The 22692-nt window shown below is 40.3% G+C and overlaps 1 protein-coding gene across 1 annotated transcript in view; it reads left to right on the forward strand.

The window, feature by feature from the left end:
- The window catches only part of LOC103779316 (hemicentin-1-like), a gene marked incomplete at its 3' end in the record, with an annotated part of 34296 nt that overhangs the window by 1496 nt on the left and 10108 nt on the right, over window positions 1–22692 (forward strand). The window contains exons 3-23 of the mRNA XM_008946942.1: window positions 605–718; window positions 1232–1419; window positions 1955–2051; window positions 5867–6028; window positions 7477–7590; window positions 7722–7924; window positions 8142–8223; window positions 8354–8485; window positions 8713–8862; window positions 10518–10677; window positions 11276–11400; window positions 12907–13090; window positions 13261–13358; window positions 13748–14026; window positions 15062–15252; window positions 16493–16574; window positions 17314–17450; window positions 17686–17735; window positions 20574–20640; window positions 20889–21030; window positions 21983–22127. Coding sequence (XP_008945190.1) covers window positions 605–718; window positions 1232–1419; window positions 1955–2051; window positions 5867–6028; window positions 7477–7590; window positions 7722–7924; window positions 8142–8223; window positions 8354–8485; window positions 8713–8862; window positions 10518–10677; window positions 11276–11400; window positions 12907–13090; window positions 13261–13358; window positions 13748–14026; window positions 15062–15252; window positions 16493–16574; window positions 17314–17450; window positions 17686–17735; window positions 20574–20640; window positions 20889–21030; window positions 21983–22127 — 2902 coding nt within the window. The remainder of the gene's footprint in view (window positions 1–604; window positions 719–1231; window positions 1420–1954; window positions 2052–5866; window positions 6029–7476; window positions 7591–7721; window positions 7925–8141; window positions 8224–8353; window positions 8486–8712; window positions 8863–10517; window positions 10678–11275; window positions 11401–12906; window positions 13091–13260; window positions 13359–13747; window positions 14027–15061; window positions 15253–16492; window positions 16575–17313; window positions 17451–17685; window positions 17736–20573; window positions 20641–20888; window positions 21031–21982; window positions 22128–22692) is intronic.

Below are 22692 nucleotides of genomic sequence, written 5' to 3' on the forward strand. Positions count from 1 at the left end.
CCAAGAGTGCAAAAGGGTGCCTTTTGTGTGCAGAAGTGATTTGGGGATGGTGTGTGAAAGAGGGCAGTGATGAGAATTGTGTCTTTATGTCTACCTGTTGTTCATCTGTTGGGAGACCAATGACAACCACTCCCCAAATGTATTCCTAATACATCCTCTCTTTCTGAAGCAATTTATGTGGCTGTGCTTTAAAGGAGGAATAGAGTGAAAAGTACCTATAAGCTTCAGAAGTGATTTTTTTTCACTTTGGAACAGCTATACCAGAATATTCTGTGCATGTATTTCCTTTTGCCTAGTAATTCTCTGTCACTTGCTGAGAAATATTTCTATTTTTGATTGAAAAATATTGTCTGGCTGAAGACCGTTATTCCTTTCTGTGGAGTTAATTACTCTTTTCTAACATTTCAGTCTGAACATTGCTGAATTGCAAGTATCTGCCAGCAGAAAAAGTAGCTAGGAAATTAAAGTCTGTAGTTACTTATAATTCGGAACAAATGCTAACCATTCATAAATTTGCTTGCTCAGGTCCCTGGTGAAATGTGGTGTGGCAGCGATGGAGACTTGCTGCTGCTGCAGCTCAGCCCTGCCTGTGTTTCCCTTGCAGGCGGCGGGGTGCTGCAGCTGCCGCGGGCGCGGGCTGGCGACGCGGGCAGGTACACCTGTGTGGCGGTGAACGAGGCCGGCCAGGACTCCATCCACTACGACGTCCGCGTGCTCCGTGAGCGCTCCTCCTGCCCTTCTCAGGGCAAAAAGGGGTTGTGCCCTGCAAACGAGTCAAGCAGTATCCTAGCTTTTCTGTGCTGCTTGCCTTCTCTGTTGATGTACTTAAGGTTTTGCTTTGGGAAGTGCTTGTTTCTTTACCTTTATTTCTGTAACTACCGCTGAAGACGCTGATTTATTGTTAGGAAGGGGTCTTGTGTGGAAATCCTCTTTTATTCTGACAGCAAAGAACATGATGGACTAACTGGAAAATGAGCTTTCACCTCTTCTTTATGGCTGCTATGAATAAGCGTTTTTCTCCTGCAGTCCTTTTGAGTTTTACTGACTTGTTCCAGCCAAACTACTTTTGGCATTTTGTTATCTTTCGCTGTATTCACTGAAGATTTCATTATTTTCTTCCAAAACCCCAGTCTAAAAGATTGGACTGCAAACTTAAAAAAGATAAAACTCAATAGAAAATGCTGGGAGGCACTAGATCACAATATTCTTCTCACGTTTTTCTCTTCTGTAGTCCCACCATCCATCAGTGGAGCTGATGGCGATCTGCCTGAAGAGGTGACTGTGCTTGTGACCAAGGTTGCAGTGATGGACTGTGCTGCAAGTGGCAGCCCTTCTCCAAGTATTGCCTGGCAGAAGGATGGCCAGCTCCTAGCTGAAGATGACAGACACACCTTTTTGTCCAATGGAAGGAGGTTACAGGTAGCTCTTAATGAAAAAACAATTTTTAGCTGCCCATAAAGACAAAACTGTTCAGAACTGCATACTCAGCAAATCTAATTTATTTTATTTTTCCTACAAGTTTCTGCACACCTGAGGAGTTTTTGTCCTTTGTTCCTGTTGCTCAGCTGCTTCTTCTCACTCCCGTGTAGTCCCCTCAGTTGTGCTGACCCAGCTGTTTGTGGGGTCATGCTGTGAACCACAGCAGTGGAATCACTTGGTTGAGATTTGTGGAGGACAACCAACCTGTTGCTATCAATTTTGTCCAAGCTTCCCTAACAAAGTTTAATTATTGCAAAATATGCTATTTTTTTTTTTTAATTCAAGAAAATAGTGTGTACTGAAGAACTCCCATTTCCTAGCAATGAATGAAATTGGATTAAACTATTAAAACAATTAAGAGAGCTGATCTTAATTCTCTCCACTGGATTCACTTGATGCTTTGACAATACATTGTCTTACATATTAGTTCAACAGCTGTGTTTATTTATTTGTTTGTTTATTTATTTTTCATTAGATTTTGAATTCCCAAATAACAGATACTGGCAGGTATGTCTGCATTGTGGAAAATGTAGCTGGAAGTGCCAAGAAGTATTTTAACCTAAATGTTCATGGTAAGTATAATAATCTATAATTTTCTCATTGTCTTCTTTCAACTGTTAGTTTAGCCTGAATGTGTTAATTTTAGCAGAGTGCTTAGGCACATACTTAGTCTCTTTGAATGTGAGTTGTCTTGTTTGTGGTAATGGAGATTCTGACATACCAGAAATCAAACATGCATTTAAAGTGCCTTGGCAACATGGGGCTTTTGATACCATATGGCTTTAGCTCCTTATATGTATTCCACATAGGTGGAAATCATTGTTAAGGGAGCCTTGTGTAGTGGTTGTGTTTATACAATGTCTGGGGGTTGCTAAGCCCTGAAATCTTAAATTGTCAGCAGGGTGGATTATAGTCCGTTTTCATACATTCATAAAATGCATTTTTCCAAGAAAATTAATGACCAGAAAGCAATAAACAAAGAGATATGGCATTGTAAAAGTTTACTTTTTAAAAAAATGACCCTTCAAGATTCCTTTCTGTTCTTTTTTTTGCTTTTTTTTTGTGGCATTAGAGTAGGGTTAAAATAAATTTTGACCTTAAGCATCACGAATCTGAAATGTATGCAATCAAGAAATGAAGGCATTTTTCATTAATTTAAAAAACAGTCTCTCCACCACCTTCCCTTACCATTCCTGACATCTTCAGAAAACCCAGATATCTCTAATTAACATCTCAGAGTACAGCTAGCTTCCCCTTTTATTTCCCAGCACACTCTTCATCTCCCCACTTTAAAAAAAAAACCAAGTTCACTTTTTTTGAACTGAAAATCAAATAAGCATTATTCCCATATTCATCTACACTGTTACACTTTAAAACCTTGCCAAGGAATACTGGCAGCTGCATCTTCAGCTGCTTTCACAGTACAATTTGAGGACCTATATCACAGTCTTCTACATATAATCAGTATCCTTTTTCATGTCCTTCTGTATTACATATGAGATGGGAAAAAAGTGCTGTCTTTTCTCTCTTGCTTAAATGTGGTACCAGCATCCCTGGAATCTGATGGTTCAGGTTAATACATACAGAAGAAACAATTTTTATTCTCCTTCACGCATGCAGCAAATTTACATACTAAATGAAACAACTTTATATTGCTTTTTTCTACTGAGTAATACAATTAGCCAAAAATAGTGTTGTCATGGGAAGACTTTGCCCTTGAGTCATTCTCTGAGAGTTATTTTCTTTCAGTGGAGTCTGTCCAGATTTCCTGGTGTTTGAGTTTTGTTTTTAAATCAAAATATTTTGCTTTTCTTGACATTTGTGTTTTAATTTAGACTTCTGTCTTTTAAATATTTGTTTTATAGTATTAGGCTATAGTCATTATTACTTTAAAAAAAGTATTTGTATGAAGCTTCAGTTCTAGCTCAACAGGATTTCCAGTGTAGGTCTATATTATTCTCTGTGAATACAGTTTCATTTGAAAAATTAGATTACAGCTGTTCAGGAAAGGACCACACAGGGTGAAGCACTGGTGAAAATCCATTATCACTAAGCAGGGTGATTTCTGTTTGTCAGTGTCAAAAAAAGGTTATTTTTCATCATTTTTGTATGTTTCTAACAGAACTCCTTTCATAAATTTAAATAAAATGTTAAGCATGACACTCATTATTTAATAAGTTGAAAAATTCACTTCTTGTCTCAAAGGTGAGTAATAAAACTAAACAAAAATCCTCCAAAAGATTGAAAATAAACATCTAGTTTTAAAATCCCAACCTCTAACCCTGACATGTGATAAATAGGTCATTTTAGAATCATAGAGTCATGGAATGGTTTGGGTTGGAAAAGGCCTTGAAGATCATCTTGTTCCAATGCCTCTGCCATGGGCAGAGACACCTCCTACTAGACCAGGTTGATCAAAGTCCTATGCAGTCTGGTATCTGAACACCTCTAGTGATGGAGCATCCACAGCTTCCCTGGGCAACCTGTTCCAGTGTCTCACCACCCTCATAGTGAAGAGCTTCTTCCTAATTTCTAATCTAAATCTACCCTCTTCCAGTTTAAACCTGTTGTCCCTTGTCCCATTGCTACAAGGCCTTGTGAAAAGTCCCTCCCCAGCTTTCTTGAAGGCCCCCTTCAGATACTGGGAAGCTGCAAGAAGGTCTTCCTGGAGCCTTCTGTTGTCCAGGCTGAAGAACCCCAACTCTGTCAGCCTGTCCTCATAGGAGAGGTTTTCCAGCCTGTAGGTCATCTTTGTGGCCATCTTCTGGACCCGCTCCAACAGGTTCATTCCTTTCTTTTGGTGGGGCAGTACTACAGGCACAGTAGTACAGGGCAGTAGTACAGATGTGGACGCAGTACTACAGGTGTGTTCCTCAGGACTGCTCTAAATCCATGCCCTGCCCAGTCTGTATTTGTGCTTGGGATTGCCCCGACCCAAGTGCATGACCTTGTGCTTGGCCTTGTTGAGCTTCATGAGGTTGGCATGGCCCACCTCTCACCCCTCTCAGGGTCCCCTTGGATGGATCCCTTCCCTCCAGCGTGCCAACCACACCGCTTGGCGTGGTGCCATCGCAGACTTGCTGAGGCTGCACTCAGTTCCACACTTGGCACACTAAATACCCAAACTGAGCCCTTCACTGCATCTGGGTGCACATGCAGTTCCCTTTGCATACGCAGATTACCTGTGCTGCATTTGGGAGTGCTTTGCACACACAGTGGGGGCTGCAGAATTTGAAGTCTTGGCCCTGGGTATTAAACTCTCCACTGTCTTGCACTGCCAATAATCCCATCTGTGGGAAAGCAACTGTAAAAGTAAATAAATATAAATAACTATAAAATGTCATCACATCAGAATCCTCCATTTATTCTAGTGAACTGATTCATGCTCATTATCAGGGAAATAACCTCCAGTTATTCCAAGTTGGAAAAGATGGACTGAATTCACCCATTTACATTGACTCCTCTCGTTTCTGCAGTGCCACAGAGGAGTAATAAACTTGGCTTAATGACTGTTTTGTGTCATTCAAGTGACAGAAAGCAGCTGGAGTATTTCTGGTGGATGTGGTCCAAAACTACTTTAACGTTTCTGTCTTTGAAGAAGAGGATTCCATGTGTTCTTTGGAATTACTTTTCCACCCAATAGAGCCAAGAACATGCTTTTGCTTTTCTATACCCATGCTGCAAAAACATGGAAACTAAAACTTGGAGTTTATTAGAAGGAAGAGATTTACTGTTATTTCATTTTAAATAGTTCTTGTACAAAGGTCAAATGTCAAAATATTATTGTATTTAAAAATACTGGGACTTGTAAGCTTAAAAATGAACCCTTTACATCAATGCTTGTGTGCCAGAATTTTAAAGTGCTTAGCTCACTATTAGAGAACAAGTTTTTCTGGTTAACAAAAGAACTCTGAACTGTATCAGAAGAAATCCTTTTTGGCTTCCTGTAATGAGAAAATGGACTATTTCAGAAATACTTTCTTTCAGAAGAAATGATACTTAGTCATCCTACATATCCTGACATGGTAAATTTAATCTGTCCTGCCATAAAGAGAAAGTATCCCATGAGTACAGTGGTTTAAAAATGTTATTGAGTTAGCCAGGAACTGCAAGACCCCTTAGAGGCTAATCAGCCTTCTCAGATCTCCAGCACAGAAGTACTGTAAGTGAGATAATTGGAATTTTTGTGAATTATAGAACAGGAATGACCATTAGATCAGTCGTATTTCCAAAAAGCAGCAGATCCATTCATAGTGTGTGAAAGATTCCTGCAACTTGGCCCTTTGACAAAACTCTGGAATTCAGATTTATTTTAGTAGTTCAGGGTCTTTTGGAATATTGTTTGCTGATGCTGTGATAGGTACTATTCATCTATTTCTCTCCACAGTTCCTCCAAGTATTATTGGTACTAATCCTGAGAACTTGACTGTGGTAGTGAATAATTTCATCTCGCTGACTTGTGAGGTCACTGGCTTTCCACCTCCTGATCTCAGCTGGCTCAAGAATGGGAAACCTATCAGCTCGAATACCAACACTTTTATCGTGCCTGGTGAGGAATCTCAGCTATTTCTACAGCCTTTGGACCCAACTGTTGTCTGTTTTGTCTTGATAAGTGCAGTGGCCACTATTTATGGAGCCAGTATATTCTTAGTATTGCTCCACTTGGCCTACTGTGTTTAATAATTTCTTGGCTGTTGGGTGGGTTCACTTTTGAAGAAAACTGACTCATACTGAAAATACTGAAATAAAACTGTCTGGAGAAGACTAGAGGGTAAATCACATAACAGATGTGGTCTGACACAGGTATTGATTAAAGTTGAGTTATTTTGACTCACCTTCCAAGGAAATTATCAGAAATTGTGACTGAGAGAAGTTCTGCTTTTTCAGATAACAAAGGGCCTTCCTGAAGACTTTGGTGGGAAACCAGGTTTAACCCTGCTGGAATCTCAGGAGGAAATCATAGAATTGTTTCAATTGGAAAAGACCTTTAAGATCATTAAGTCTAACCATTAACCTGACTCTGACAAGTCCACTGCTAAACCATGTGTCTAAGCACCACATCTACATGACTTTTAGACACATCTAGGGATGGTGATTCAACCAGTGGCCTGGGCAACCTGTTCCAGAGCTTGTCAACCTGTTCAGTGAAGAAAAGCTTTTTCCTAACATCTAACCTAAAACTCCTCTGGCACAACTTGAGGCCATTTCCTCTTTTACAGCCTCCCTTCAGGGAGCTGTAGGGAGTGAGAAGGTCTTCCCTGAGCTTCCTTTGCTCCAGACTAAATAGCCACAGTTCCCTCAACCACTCCTCACAAGACTTGTGCTCCAGGCCTTTCACCAGCTTTGTTGCCCATCTCTGGACATGCTCCAGCACCTCGATGTCTTTCTTGTATGGAGGTGCCCAAAACTTTGTATTCTGACATCTCCTTAACCATTTGAAGCTCCTCACTATAGTAAGGCACATGCTTGTCTGGGTGAAGATCACTTGCTGTGCTGTGCAGTCCTGCCTTGCTGGTATAAGGGTCTGGGGGCTGTGCTGCAGCAGAGACTTAAGGCGTGGACAAGGAGATGGCTTCATGGCAGTGGAGGGCTCTGTGCGGATCAGCAACGTGGGCACAGGCAGTGAGGAGCTTCAAGTGTGGAGACTGAGGAATAAATGGGATAGTGACAAGGTGGAAGGAAGATAGTTCTGCTAGGAGACAGCAGCTAGCAGCTACAAAACAAACAGGTCTAAAAGGAGGATTTGCCACCCAAGCCAGCAACTGACAGCACGAATAAAATTCACTCTAAAATTTGAGTTCTCTTGAGTGAATTTAATTTAAAAAAAAAAAAAAAAAGTTAATGAAACTTAACAAGCAGTGGCAGTGCAATGATTTTTTGAATCTGAGGTTAATTTACTGCCTGTGCCCAGTCTGTTGGACCTAAAATTTTAAAATAGCATTTGAGATGAATACTATAACCATGGAAAAAGTCTCAAGCCTTCTCTCTTTACTTCAGGTGCTCGGACTCTGCAGATTCCCCGAGCCAAACTACCAGATGATGGTGAATATACTTGTATTGCCAGAAACCAAGCTGGGGAAAGTCAGAAGAAGAGTTTCCTAACTGTCCTTGGTTTGTTTTTTACTATTTTCTGAATTAGTAACCATCACTTTGAAAATGCAGATTTTGTGTTTCTTTTTATTAGGTTGTTTTCTGCCTTCTCACAAAACAAAGGCAGAAATAACTCTGAGCTTCTTCTGCAGTGCCCCCAAGCATTAAAGACCATAGTGGAACGTCAGTGACAGTGCTGAACGTGAGAGTGGGCACCCCAGTGATGTTAGAGTGTGAATCCAATGCTATTCCACCACCAGTCATCACCTGGTACAAGAACAGGCACATCATTTCAGAGTCTGCAAAGGTGGAGATCTTAGCAGGCGGGCAAACGTTACGAATCAAGGGTGCAGAGGTAGGCCAGCCCTGTGGGACACAGCTTCTACTACTCTTAAGCAATTATTTTGCTCTTTATTAGTGTATTCTACTGGCTGTACGTAGGACTTGTATTTGAAAGAGGCCTTTCATTTGTTGGAAAGGACCTTGAGTTGGCAGAGGCTGTTAATATCTCTAAACTCTAGCATTAAAATGAGACTCCATAATAAGGTTTTTTAAATTTATTTTTATTTTAGGTTTCTGACACGGGCCAATATGTGTGCAAAGCCATAAATATTGCAGGGCGAGATGATAAAAATTTCCATCTTAATGTTTATGGTGAGCATACTCTGCATTATCTGCAGCAGTTATTGTAAAACCATCGACGTTGTAGAGTAGACAATTCAAAGCTGGTTCACAAAAATCTTTGGTAACCAAACCATTCTTATTGCTTCCATTCCATTTATAGTGCCACCAAATATAGAAGGCCCTGAAGAAGAGTCAGTCAACGAAACCATCAGTAATCCTGTTACCTTTGTGTGTGATGCTACTGGAATTCCTCCACCTACATTAGTGTGGCTTAGGAATGGAAAACCAATAGGTAATGTTTTCTTATGCTCTTTTCTGCTCTTTTTCTGCCCTTTGGGGCACCACTGTGCTATTTGATATCTGGCGGTTTGGTTTTTTTTTTTTAATATATCTGTGTCTTGACAGACTCTTATGTTACCTGATAAGAATCTTGGTTTTGTTTTGAAATTTTGATGAAAAAATTTCTCAAGATGCATTTTCTCCCTGGTTTGGAATGACTACCTGTTCACATATTTTCAGAAAACTCCGATTCTCTTGATGTTCACATTTTGTCTGGTGGAAGCAAGCTTCAGATTGCTCGCTCTCAGCTTCTAGACAGTGGGACCTACACATGTGTTGCCTCAAATATAGAGGGAAAAGCTCAGAAAAGTTATGTGCTTTCTATCCAAGGTAAGGAGTGAGAGTGCAGTGAGCAGAACTGGTTAATAATTGGTTGAGTGTGACACTGGGTGTGTACTAGAGATACTGAGACAACAGAAAGATAGAAAAGTGGAGAATTTGGACCATTCCTTCTATCATTTGCAACCAGTGGGGAAAAATGGAGGTTTATACTGCTAGAAATTGGCGTGACAAGGAATATTCTTAAGCTGTGATTGTAGGAGACCTTGTAAGCCACTGGGAAGGCTCTGTGTGCTGCTAATCACATCCTTCCTCCTGCTGAGCACTGAAGCTGTTATGGTTGATGAGTGTGGAGCACCACACATACAATAGTGATACATGGTGCCTTGTTTGCCATAGCAAATAGGAGACAGCAAGGAAAAAAGCAGGGGAGGGACAATTTACAAGACCTTGTTGTGATAGGATGTGTGGTAATGGATTCAAACTAGAAGAGGGTCGATTTAGATTAGAAATTAGGAAGAAGTTCTTCATTCTGAGGGAGGTGAGATATTGGCATGGGGAAGTTGTGGATGCTCCATCACTGGAGGTGTTCAAGACCAGGTTGGATGGGGCTTTGAGAATCCTGGTCCTGCAGGAGGTATCCCTGCCCATGGCAGGGGGGTTGGAACCAGATGATCTTTAAGGTCCTTTCCAACCCAAACCTTCTATGATTCTGTGAAATACTACCAGATTTTCCTTATGATTTTTTTTCTCCCCTGCTCAAATGCAAAATCCTTATTTCCCTTATTTGTTACGGAGTTGTCTCCTGCCTCACTGCACATCACCCTTATGCTGCAACTAGCTGTTGTCCTCTGCTCCTAATGTCTCATCCCTGTTAACTGCACTGGTTCCCTCCCATGTACAATAAGACACCTGTTATGTAGCATCTTCAGCTTTCTGCCGTTGTCCCTTCCCGTGCCAGCAGCTGCTGTTTGAGGAAGAAGAGGCAGCTTCAGCTGTGAGCTGAGTGTGCTTGCGCACCCATGGGTGATAGCTGGCCATCAGCAGGCCAAACAGAGCTGGGAACTATTCATCATAGCGATTGTTCTTTTTGCTGGGTTTTGTGTGTCTCCTTGCCTGCCTGCTGGTTGATCCTCAAGCTTAGGCGTTGAATCTCGAGCTGCTTGTGACTGAAATCACTTGAAATACTCAAAACTTATAGTGGGACTGAGTCTTGACTTGATGGATAGGATCCTTGCTCTTCAGGAGCAGGATGAAAGCAGCTGCTGGTTAGGATGGAGTCAGTGTGTGGCTGTTAACAGGATTATGATGGTCTTGGTGCAGTAGAGCATTTGACTGTGCACTAAGCACAAGCTCCAAGAGTTTAATGGGCATTTGTTACAGTGCATTTTGATGTTTAATGAAATGGGATTTTGTTATCATATTTTTGTACATGTTAGCATTGTTTAAACAGATAATGGTAGATGCTGCATATAATGCCAAAGATACATGTTTTTTATAGTTTTGTAAATTGGCTGTTTTAAGCAATGGTTAAAGTGGCTTGAAATTTATCTCTAGAAATGATATAAACATGTACTTTCTAAACTAGATTCAAACGGAGGTACTGCAATAAATGTTACTACTTACAAGCTTCTCCAGTGTAAGCTTTTACAGTTTAGATTTAATGTTTCTTGCTGATGAATCTTCTCTGCATCATTGATTTCCAGTTCCTCCTAATATTGTTGGCTCTGAAATGCCTAGTGAGGTCAGTGTCCTCCTGGGAGAAAGCATCCAGCTCGTCTGCAATGCCCATGGAGTGCCCACGCCTGTTATGGAGTGGCTTAAAGATGGAAAAATAGTTGCCAGTGATGATTTGGAGAGACTAAGGCAAGCAAAAATAAGCAGGCGCTGCATTCTCTTCCTCTAAAATGTTAAATCTCAGAGGGCCCTAAAGAGGGAGCATAAAAGAAAGCCCTAAGGAGCGAGTGTAAAGAGGGCCTGAGTCATGGTGTAGCCAGGTTGAGAACATCTCTTTCTTCAGCTTCTCTAAATCTAGTATACTTTGTTACTACTGGGATTTTATTTTGTACAGAGTTGAGCATATAGTATATATTTTCTTCTCACTTAAAAATTTCCATTAAAGTTCATCAGATTCATTAAAGTTTTCTAAGGTGGGTAAGTTCCATTAAATACCTTTGGAGGGGAAAGGTCTAAGACATGGAAACAATTTACTCTTGATATTTTTATTTTGGATTCTTCAAAAGCCTGGTTAGAATGGAATCCTAACACAAGGCTAAACAGAACATCTCTAGGAGAAAAACCCTTAACCTATCTCTAATAACAATATTGGGGAAAAAAAACAATAGTTGTGTCACCAAATTCCCAAGAGGATAGAGGTGGTTGGTTTACATGTACAAAACAGTTTCTGTGCCAGGTCATAGGAATAAGTAAACAAGCTCACTGTGTTTTATGACCTTCTTTGTAGAGTAACTCCAGATGGCAGCACATTAAACATTTTCAGAGCTCTCAGTTCTGATACTGGAAAATACACTTGTGTGGCTACTAATCCTGCTGGAGAGGAAGACCGAATTTTCAACTTGAAGGTGGACGGTGAGTCTTCACAGATGTGAAACTGAAATCTGCTCCGTAATCCTGTCTTAGTTAGCACTCCCAGGAGAGGGCCAGGGAAGGAGGGCCTGTCTCCAGTGTAATACTACATGCATGTGTTTCCAATTTCATGTATTGTAGATGTCATGGTGTATTACACAGGATGTTCTGTCAGTGACAGAAAGATTGAAATCACTGGTGAATGTGTTTTGGGATAAACAGAAATTACTTTCTTTGCTGTATTTCATAATAAAGGAATTATGCTTGCTGTGATCTTTTTTTCCTCTTGTAGAGAAAGGTACCCTTGGGGCTGATTTACTGTTTTTTTTTTGTTGTATTGGTTTTTCTTCACTAATTCCAATCAAAGTAGATCGACTAGAACCAGAGCAAGTATGGTAGGGAACCAAGAGTTGAAAGACCTAGAGTTTAAAAGAAAACAGAGAGTTTTTTGTTGAAATTTTTGTCTTGTACAATTTGACATGGAGAAGATAGTGAGCATAACTCTTCTTTAGTAGTGTAGAGTAGACATTTTAATTTCTGAAAAATGTGTCCATGAAGTGCAATGACTACTGTGAAAGAGTGAAGAGTTCTGCACGAGCAACTTTTCACAGGGGTGTAGGTGTCTGTCCCAGTTATACAGACTCTGTTGGAACATGAGCATGAGCAGAGTAGCAAGAGATGACTTTTGATATAATAAATAACAATGCCAAATGACCACATCACATCTTTCGGGGACAGAATGGCACCATGCAACAGTGGAGACTTTTTGATCAATTTGTATTGGTTGAGGTTCAAGCAATAACCAGCTTAAATGCTCTTACCTTTGAAATTGTCATGGTGTGGAATGGAATCTTAAGTCAGAGCTTGGAGCTGCATGGCTTTGGGCCTTCTTTATATTACTGGGTCCTCTCTTAACCCCAGGACCAAGGCTTTCAAACTAGCCAATAAAACCTAGAATCCCAGAAAAAACTTCTGTTAAAATAATCAGCCAGAATACTTAGACATTCTGAAATTTTCTATATTTAAAAATTCAGTCAGCACACATCTAGAAGTTAATACATTTATTGTCCTCCTGCATGATTTTAGCTTTCACTTTGTTTAGGATTTATGTAAGGAGATCAGTTGGAGTGGCAGCAAACTGCCAAGTCCCATCTGGCCCTTGAGCAGTTCAGCCCAGCCCCACTAAGGCTTGACCACTTGCTCCTTCCTGCATTGTCAGCCTCTCCCCATGAGTTCCAGGCTCTGAGTTCCCTCTTGTTTGCCACAGCTTGACAAATCAGAGTTAATTCTACTGTCATTCTGAAGTGCATCTGATTTTAAATATGTAAAATGGATAATTTTTAGCTGCTCAATATTTTTGTTAGAGGATTTACTCTTTATAAAAATGGGCTTCTTTGTATTGAATTGCCTGTGGGGCTTTAGGTGCAGGATTTCCTGCCAGGTAACACATGTGGAATGATTTTAAGAGCCAGTTTTAATATCTTCCTTTTCAACATTTACAAAATGTAGTTCCTCCAACAATAGCCAATAATAAAGATGAACCAGAGGACCTCACTGCCCTTTTGGACACCTCCCTAAATATTGAATGTACTGCTACTGGAACGCCAGCACCACAGATAAACTGGCTAAAGAATGGCCTTCCTTTGTCTGTCTCCTCCCAAATCAGGCTGCTCTCAGCGGGGCAAATTCTCAGGTTGGTTTTCATCTGTTTTAACTAGCCGAGTTTTCTCCTCTCTTTTCCTCTATCAACGTAATTCTGCTAGCATTTTTGTAAGCAAGAACAGACTTTGATCCAAATCATGCCATAATAGAGAAAATTCCATTATTCCATTTACAACTTGTTTAAAATGATTTTCTTTTTAGACTTGCCCGAGTGCAGATTTCTGATACTGGTGTGTACACCTGTGTAGCATCTAACAAGGCTGGAGTGGACAACAAACATTACAGCCTTCAAGTTTTTGGTGAGTTTCTCTGAAATGCTTTATGTAAAGATTCCTATTTCTTAACTTAAATATACTATCCAGTTTTTCGCATCAACACGAAGTTGCAGACAACCACAAGTGTATCGTACATAGGTAATCACTAAGGAAACAGGAACTTTTCAATGAGTTCTTTTAATGAAAAGTGTTGTAACCCCAGAAGAGTCCTTACTTAAACTGACACCCATAATATGTCACAGGTTTTTTAGAAAGAATCATAATACACGATTTCTAAGTGAATTTTAACACACGTGCTAAGCATGAATATAAGTGAGGAAATGCAAAAGGGTAGCTGCATTCCAGCTTTTTTTACTTTTAGAATGAACACCTGGGTTGTACTCTGTAAGAACCAGATCTTTGTTCCTTGGCAGTGCCACCAAGCCTGGATAATGCAGGAGGAACGGAGGATGTGACTGTACTAAAAGGCAATTCAGCTTTGATGAAGTGTCTTACTGATGGCACGCCTGCCCCCACCATGTCCTGGTTTAAAGATGGACATCCTCTGATACTTGGAGCTCACCTGACATCAAGCAACCAAGGAATGGTCCTTCATTTTGTAAAAGCAGAGATTGGTGATACAGGCAAATACACCTGTGTAGCATCCAATGAAGCTGGAGATGTCAGCAAGCACTTTTCTCTAAATGTGCTGGGTAAGTGTTAAACTTTCAGAGGAACAAAATGAGAGCTGTAAATGAGTATCTACTCAGGACAACACTTTTAAAAATCTCTAGGGATTAAGTAGTATTTTTAAGAAATGCTTACTGTGATAAATAAGAGAAATAAATAAATGATAGCTACCTAAAGATGTGTGAATGTGTATATGTAGTATATATTTTTTCCCAATGTTTCCTGAGTACTGAAATATGCTAGAATTAACAGTAACCTAATTTACGAAGCAGTTTGGTTCAAATAAGTAACTTTGATTAGTACAACAGCAGCTTAAGAGGATGATAGAACAGCTGAAGGTAGTTAGTTCTTAGGGTCTAGAGCACAGTTCTTCTGAGGAGTGGCTGAGGGACCTGGGGTTGTTTAGCCTGGAGAAAAGGAGGCTCAGGGGAGACCATGTCACTCTCAACAACTCCCTGACAGGAGTCTGGAGTGAGGTGAGGGTTGCTCTCTTCTAGCAAGGAACAAGTGAAAGGACAAGAGGAAATGGCCTCAAGTTGTGCCAAGGGAAGTTCAGATTGGACATGAGGAAAAAATGTCATCCCCAAAACAGTTATCAAGGCCTGGACCAGGCTGTCCAGGGCAGTGCTGGAGTCCCCATCCCTGGAGGGATTGAAAAGCTGTGTAGGTGTGGTGCTGAGGGACATGGTTTAGTGGTGCCCTGGCAGTGCTGGGTTAGTGGTTAGGCTCAATGATCTTAAAAGTCTCTTCCAATCAAAATGATTCCATGGGTCTATGTTTTTACAACAGCTACAGGGCTAATAAATAAATTCACTGGTATTATATAATGTATTTTACCTGTGATTATGAAAACATTTTCTAACTAATAACCCTAGCTCAGAAAATATATAAATCAATAGACAGAGGCACATGGCCATTCTATGAGATACTCAGTGAGTTTGTGACTCAGAAATAAAACTAACCTAAACTAATTCTAGAAACTCTAACCACGAGGCTGTGTATCATGTTTTATAGGCTTTTTGAGTTAATAAAGAACTCTACTGGTTTTCCTTCCACAGAGCCGCCCCACATCAATGGTTCAGATGAACCAGAAGAGCTCTCTGTCATTGTTAACAACCCTCTTGAACTTCTCTGCATCTCTTCTGGCATTCCAGTCCCCAAAATCTCATGGATGAAGGATGGGCGCCCACTTCTGCAGAATGACAATGTTCATGTCCTGAGAGAAGTCCTTCGAATAACCAGTGCTCAGGTAGAGGGTTTGTTGAAGAATAGGCTCAGTTTTGCAAACCCTCAAGGAATGCAGAGAACTGCTTTCTGTAAGGACCATCCTTAAGAGATGTCCTAAAAAAACTCTATAAAATCATCCACCTGCATTTGTGTCTAGAGGATATCTTTTTCAAGCCTTGCCTTGGAGCTTCCATGAAGAGCAAGAAGTAGTATTATGCACTGAGCATGCCCAGGCACTTGTCCCGTATCTGAGCATTATTACTTCAATTTCATTTCAGGGTTCTCTATTATTTTTTATTTATTGGTGCTTCTTGTTGCAAAGCAGAACTGTCAATGCTAGGGACTCATCTTTTTTTCTGAAGTTATTTCTGTTTTTAGTCTGTCTGTTATCTGTTCTTGTTCATTTCCTTCCTGTTTGACTCTTGTTACAATCTTTTGCTTCTTCTCTTTTATTGTTTTATAGCTCCTCCTCAGCCTGTCTTATTAATTAATTCTTTCCGTTAGCTGGGATTTTCCTAATATCCATTTGCTTCTCACATGTTGGACTTGATGATGTTGAAGGTCTCTTCCAACCAGAATTATTCTATGTATAAGCCATAGATCACAGAGAAAAGCTGCATTTGCAGTCATCTATGTGCAAGTTAAAAAAGAATAAGGACAATCAAAAGACTTTCAGTTTAATTCAGACAATAAAAGAGTCCAGGAAAAAATAACCTTTAAAATCCTGTACTAGTGAACTAAGGCTGTACTCGGCTGTGGAGAGCCAGATTAAAGTTCACCAGACAGAAGTGGGACAGGGCTCCGGACTGACTGCTGCTTGTTTTGTTTGTAAAGCAAACACTTTACAATGCAGAGTGCATAGAGAAGAGGGAGTATAAAGATATTAATGCATGTGTGTGCTCAGAAAGGTTTCCTTAGTACCCAAAACTGACCCTTGCTTAGAGGGATGCTTGTAGCTACTTCCAACTTTATTGATTACGTGTTGCAAAAAGCATCACAAAGAGAAGGGTTCTTGCTGGAGACATGATATCCAGAGAGATTTTATGGGGTTCCTCAGCTGCTAAGCCATCTCTGCACAATCGCACCATGGTAAGATAAAGTTTTCAAGAAGTTCATAAATTCTTTTTCAAGCATTTCTTGTCTATAGTGTTTGTGTTCAAGTGCTGCCTGTTACATATCCTCGTCCATGTTTGTATGTCCCATTTTTTCTGGGTTGTTCCCATATTCTGGGGTTTCTGCTGAAGTTGTTCTTGTGTTTCTAGGTGGAGGACACAGGAAGATACACGTGTTTGGCATCTAGCCCAGCAGGAGATGATGATAAGGAATATTTAGTAAGAGTGCATGGTAAGTTTAATTTCGGGAAAAAAATTATTCCTTCAAAGTGTAAACTCCTAAGGTACATATCAGTATCTTGTTTAACAAGTTATATATTACTAAAGAAATATTACATGTTTTGAGGAGTAACAATTCTGAACATGATACAGAATTAAAAGGGAAATCTCCACCTGCTGCAAATGATGCGTTAGAATTCCAAGTCTCATGTTATGGATACCTAGGAAGTTTATAGATATCAGTAGTCAATTGTGTTGAGTTCACTGTGCTTACTGGAAAAGGATATGAAGTTTAATACCTATGATCATCTTAGTTTTTCAGTAGAAAAAGGTAAGAAAAGTATTTAGAAATGAATACATAAAACATGGTGACAGTAAAGTAGGCAAAAATGGGGCTTCTGCAGTTCTCCGGTGTGCCTGGGGTTTCTTCTTGAAGATTACAAGTCCTGTGTTTATTCATGAACAGTTTCTGGAACTGCAGTGACCTCTTCTCTGTCTGGCTTAAACTCCTGCAGTCTCACTGAGAGTGGACTTTAATTTCTGCCACAGTAGTTACCAGTGTGTGAGTTAAGAAACAGGTTCACCATGTGGTATCTTTAAGATGGGTATTGAGAAGTAAAACTAATTAATGATACTGTAACTTTGCATTTATTTTAAACTTAAGAAATACATTGGAAATTTTCAGTGAATAATTTTAATGATCGCTCGTGTGTATGGTGGTTATTTTTTTTTTTTCTTAATTTCTGTAACAGTTCCCCCTAACATTGCTGGTACCAGTGCTCCACAGGACCTGACTGTGCTGCAGAACAGACAAGTTATACTGGAATGCAAGTCAGATGCTGTGCCACCTCCAACGATCTCATGGCTTAAAAATGGAGAACTTCTAGAGGTACAGTGGTTACATTATTTGTACTAGTCTTCTGCTCCCTTTGTTTTTTACACACAGTGCTTGAGGTTTCTTATTCTACTCACTTGTCCCTTCAGTGCAGACCAAGTTACAGTGCCTTGAATTCAAGAGAAGCTGAGTAGCCCCAGTACAAATCCAGTTAGTCCTAAATGAGTACCTGAAGCTAGCAAGCACTTGAAGTGGCCATCCCGCTGTTACTTGTTCTTTTTTCCTTTAGGGGGATCCCTTGCTCCTCCTGGATCCTCTGAACAATGCTAGAAGCCTTCGGTATACTCCTGAATGGCTTCCCAGGAAAGGTAGCTGAGAAAAGACTACACTATATGTTTCCTTTGGGTATATTCTGCATCCTCCTATTCTAGTAGCATTTAGAAAGGAATTTAAATTCTTTATGTTGGGGAAAAGAAAAAAAAAGACAAGAAAATGGGTTTCTATCACCACAGTGTTGGATCAAATGCATCTTTTTCACTCAGAATTCCATGTAGTGTCATGTTAAGGCATCAAATCTTTGCTGGTTGAGAGACAATTAGCAAGATGAGGAGGGTTTATATAGGAATAACTTTTTCCTTCCCATTCTCTTCCTTGGGGATCACTCAGAAACTAGATGCTTTCCAATCAAACAATTTAAGTTCTGTTATTACTTGAACTTAATTAATAATTTTCTTTCAATTGATTTTCAGTCATTAATAAAATGGAAACAAATTCAGCTTATGAATTGTGTCTTCTTTAACTGTAGTCTATCAGTAGTCTTCACCCAAAATTCTGCTTTGTTTGTTTTCCTTCTGGCATGCCATTCCTCAGGCTCTTCCTCTATTGTAAATTCAGAGGAATTAAATATTAGTGGAAGAAGTAAGAATATGGTGGGCAGTGATGTCTTACTAAGTGCTTCTAGGGAATGTTACCTTTAATACAGCACAAGACTTACTAGGATCAAGTTTAACAAAACCACTCTTCTTCTGAATGCTTAATTCTTTAATTGGATAGAGGTCTGGGGGTTTAATTTTTTTCTCCTTAGGACAGCAAGGTTGAATAAGGCTTGGAAGTTAAGTGTGTGAATACTTTTTCCCTCAGTCTTCGTTGGAAAGCTTGTGTTTTGACAGCAATGCTTAAACCATGAAAAGAAGCTTGGTACAAATATTCACTAGAAACCAAAGCAATAGAGGAACACTATAATAGGTGTAGATACTCAGCTTAACCTGTGAATTGACTTCTGTCATTGTAGTTTTCCTCTTCCTCAGGAGCTCACATCAGGATGTGAGGGCTGAGGCATCTTGGTTGTGTGGTATGGTCAAGGTCCCTTCCAACCCAAACCATTCTATGACAGTAAAGTAGGGAATTTCAGTCTCTAGAGCTAGCTGTCCTCCAGCACTAAATTTAAGTTATAAATTTCCTTCAGACATGGCACTCTTAATTTGTCATGTGTACTTTAGGTAGCAGTTGTAGGTTTATTCTGTTCCCTGCCATCCTTTTCATACTTGAACTTAGTTTATATAAATAACTGCTCCAGATTTGGGGAAAACATTAGTGTCCTCCTGAATGCCTGATTGCTTTCTCAACCTCAAAGCAATGTAACAGACTCCTAGCCAAGCTAAACAGCTTGGGAAAAGCTCTCCTTAGGTGTGCAACAAGAGGTGCTCTGTAGCTTTTCATCCTCCCTATCTTGGAAAAATTGAGATTTCACAGTGACAGGACATGATTGGAGGAAGTCAGGATCTCAGGCTGCAGTGTTACTTCAACTTAAATCATACCTGCTTTGTTGTGATACAGCCTTGTGGTGGAGAGTGTCATTCCTCCTGGTTTTGTTGTCCTCCACTGTGAAGATTTGGAGGTCTACTCTAGACCTTTGTACTCTTAATGATGTGCAGCATTACTGGTTTTGGTAGTAAAACTATAGCAAGATCTAGCCTCTAGCAGCTTTGGAGTCCTTGCACTCTTCATTGATTTAGAAATGCACATTGTGAGTATTAAGAAGTAGGTAGGAGCATCTTGAACTCATCTGGCTATAGTTAAACAGTAAAAGAATTGCTTAATTTGTGGTGTTTTTCAAAGATGATTTCTCTGATGTACCTTGACATAGACTGTGTACTCAACAGGAAATACCAGTTATTACCCCAAATCTGACTGTAGTCCAGTGCAGTGGTGAACCATTTTGCCTCTGAGGCTCCAGCACTGCTGTTTGTTCTATGTTGGTAGGCTGGCTGTGTTGGTGCCTAGGATGAGACCAACATACCAGGTAGTAGTGCAGAGAAGGGCAGAAATGGAGGAGTTTCACCTATCTGTTGTAGTGGCTATTCTCAGATCTTCTAACCAAAAGAGTAGAGAAACTAGCAGCTTTCACTGTCATCTGAAGTGTGAGTAACACACACTGGAAAAGTTTTAGTTCCTCTTCTTTTCTACTGTTTTGGTTTTTTTTTAAATCCAGTTAGGATTTTTGAGCACTTGTAGTTGATATTACTATCAGTCATTCATGCAGACATGAAAAGTTTGAGTTCCTCTTCTTTTCTACTGTTTTGGGTTTAAATCCAGTTAGGATTTTTGAGCACTTGTAGTTGATATTACTATCAGTCATTCCTGCAGACATGACCTGGACTGGTTGTGGTCATATCAAATGGCCTCAAGTTGCAGCAGGAGAGGTTTAGATTGGACACTGGGAAAAATGTCTTCCCTGAAAGGCTTGTCAAGCCCTGCACTGGGCTGCCCAGGGCAGTGGTAGAGCCCCCATCCTTGGAGGGCTTTAAAAGCTGTGTCGATATGGTGCTGGGGGACATGGTTTGGTGATGGAATTGGCAATAATTGATTAATGGTTGAACTTGATGATCTTCAAGATCTTTTCCAACCTAAACAATTCTATCGTAAAAAGTTTTGACTTCAAATAGCTACCTAGGAGGTACTGTGGAGTCATTGCAGAGAGGAGAAGAGTGGTATCCTCAGATTCAGAAGTGCTTGCTAGTAAACTTGCTGGCTAGTAAAGTTAGCAGGCTAAGTTTATACTGACTCCCACCTGATAGACTGTGATGTTTGAAGAACAGCACAGAGAAATATCTTTCTTCTGCCTGTATTGTGCGTGGATTTTCACAAACGTAAATAAAATTCATTGTGTGCTTTTAGCTGCCCCGTTCTATTAAAAATTCAAAAGCCCTTTGACTATGTAGCCCCCAAAAAATGTGTTATTCAGGTACAAATTCCAGTAGGAGTTTCAAGGGAGACCCATTAAACAATGATAATTTTAAAAAACCCCTTTGTTTACCCTGTTATCTTCAGGGCTGTAAATGAAGTTAAACCAGCAATGAATTCAGTCCCTGGTTTATCTTTGGCCTTCTTTCATGGCTTTTATTACTCTGCAACAAAAGAATGTTCTCTCCTCATAAAGAGAAGACTGGTGGGGTTAAATCTGTCCAACTCTCTCTCTCTCTGCCCCCTTAGGGAACTCCTCGAGTCCGAGTCCTGTCTGGCGGGCGCTACCTGCAGATCAATAACGCCGAGCTGGGCGATGCCGCCAGCTACACCTGCCTGGCCAGGAACGTCGCCGGGGAGACCACCAGGGACTTCCTGCTGGCCGTGCATGGTAAAACGATGCACCCCCTCGTGTGTGCTTTGGCCTTTGCATGCTACCTCTGCAGGAGCCCAAATGGCAAGATAGAAGCATCACTTGTCTCTTTCTAGGCACGTGTTGGCTGCTTAGACTGTGTCTAAACTGTGGGACCATGGGTATGACCTCATGTGTGCCACCACCCAAGTCCATGTTTGTCCCCCACACTAAAGGACCTGTTGTGGACTCACCCTGACTCACTCTCCATCTGTCTGTGCTCCCTGCTGATGGAGGGTGCTGTGCATCTAGCCATCATCCTGACACAGTCAGGATACATCCAGGTTGACTGGCAACTTTGGGGACTAGGTTTCATAGCTGGCTTGGCTACCAGAAAACTGTGACTGCTTCTCTGCACCTGTAAGCAGGAGACAGCAGGAAGATAGGCCTTGAAGGGCCCTATGCACCTCCTTGTCCTGGGGTTTCCTCCTTGGCCTGAATTTAATTTTAAACCTGTTCATTTCCTCACCTCTAGTCTGGTGAGATACTATTCTATTCTCACACTTGGGTGATGATAGGAAACTTCTTTCCTGTTTCTGTTCTGTTCACAAGCCAGTCATTTGTACCTGTCCTTACTGGTCCAATTAAAATTCTTTTTTCTCCTTAACTTATAATTAGGAAGCAAGGATATCACCACAGCCTTATTTTGCTGAATTACATGTGCTGGACTCTTTTTACTGTTTCAGCTATACAATAACCTTTGCAGTAACTTGCAAAAGTGATCTTTGCAGTGCATTTCCAACAAACTTTCTTTTTCATTCCCTGCTGCATCGTGGCAGTAGCTGTACACTGCACAGAACGGTAAGAAGCTTGTTTCTGTCTCTGCAGTGATCCCCATACCTGTTACTGTGTCTGTTTTCATGGGGTTACTTTCAGTCGTTGCAGTGTGAAGGTTTTTTTCTTCTATCACCAGTGATTTTTCCCTTTCCAGTGGCTCCTACCATCCAAAGCAGCCCTCAGACTGCTGTTGTGCATATAAATGCTTCTGTGGTGCTGGAGTGTGCTGCAGAAGGAGTCCCAGCCCCAAGGATTACGTGGAGGAAGGATGGGGCTATTTTCACTAGGAACAATACGAGGTATTGTCCCGAAGTCAGCATAAATATTCTTCACTGTGTTTTTTAATAATAGATTAATTACAGAAAGCTTTATTAGACATCTATGACTTGTAAAGTAGTTTTGTTTTCACAGATCAGAACTAGTATTTGTGCTATCATCTCAAATAGACCCAAATGTGGAAAATATGGCTATAGATATAAAAAAGTTGCTCTACAGAAAAATAGCAGTACCAAAAGTTTCATCCTTTGATTGTTAAGAAGGACTAAAAAATCCTTTGGCAACCAAATGTAATAATAATCTTCTGATACTAAAAATGTCAAATTATAAATGTGAAAAAAAATCTTTGTATTTTTGTATATATATGGAGTTTCGGGATGAAGCCAAAAATATATACATGTTCTAGTATCAACTTGTATTTTACTGAATGGTTTCTATCTTCTAATTTTTTTTGGCATTTTCTGGACCTGAGCAAATGCTAAAGAATTCAGTTATAGTTCAAAGTAAAAAGAAAATGCACAAGCATTAATTAGGGTGTTTTATGGTTAAATGAGAAACCATAAAAGAGGCTTTGGGATATTTTCTGCA

This window comes from Merops nubicus, unplaced genomic scaffold (genome assembly GCF_000691845.1).
Source record: "Merops nubicus isolate BGI_N331 unplaced genomic scaffold, ASM69184v1 scaffold21189, whole genome shotgun sequence".
NCBI lineage: Eukaryota > Metazoa > Chordata > Aves > Coraciiformes > Meropidae > Merops > Merops nubicus.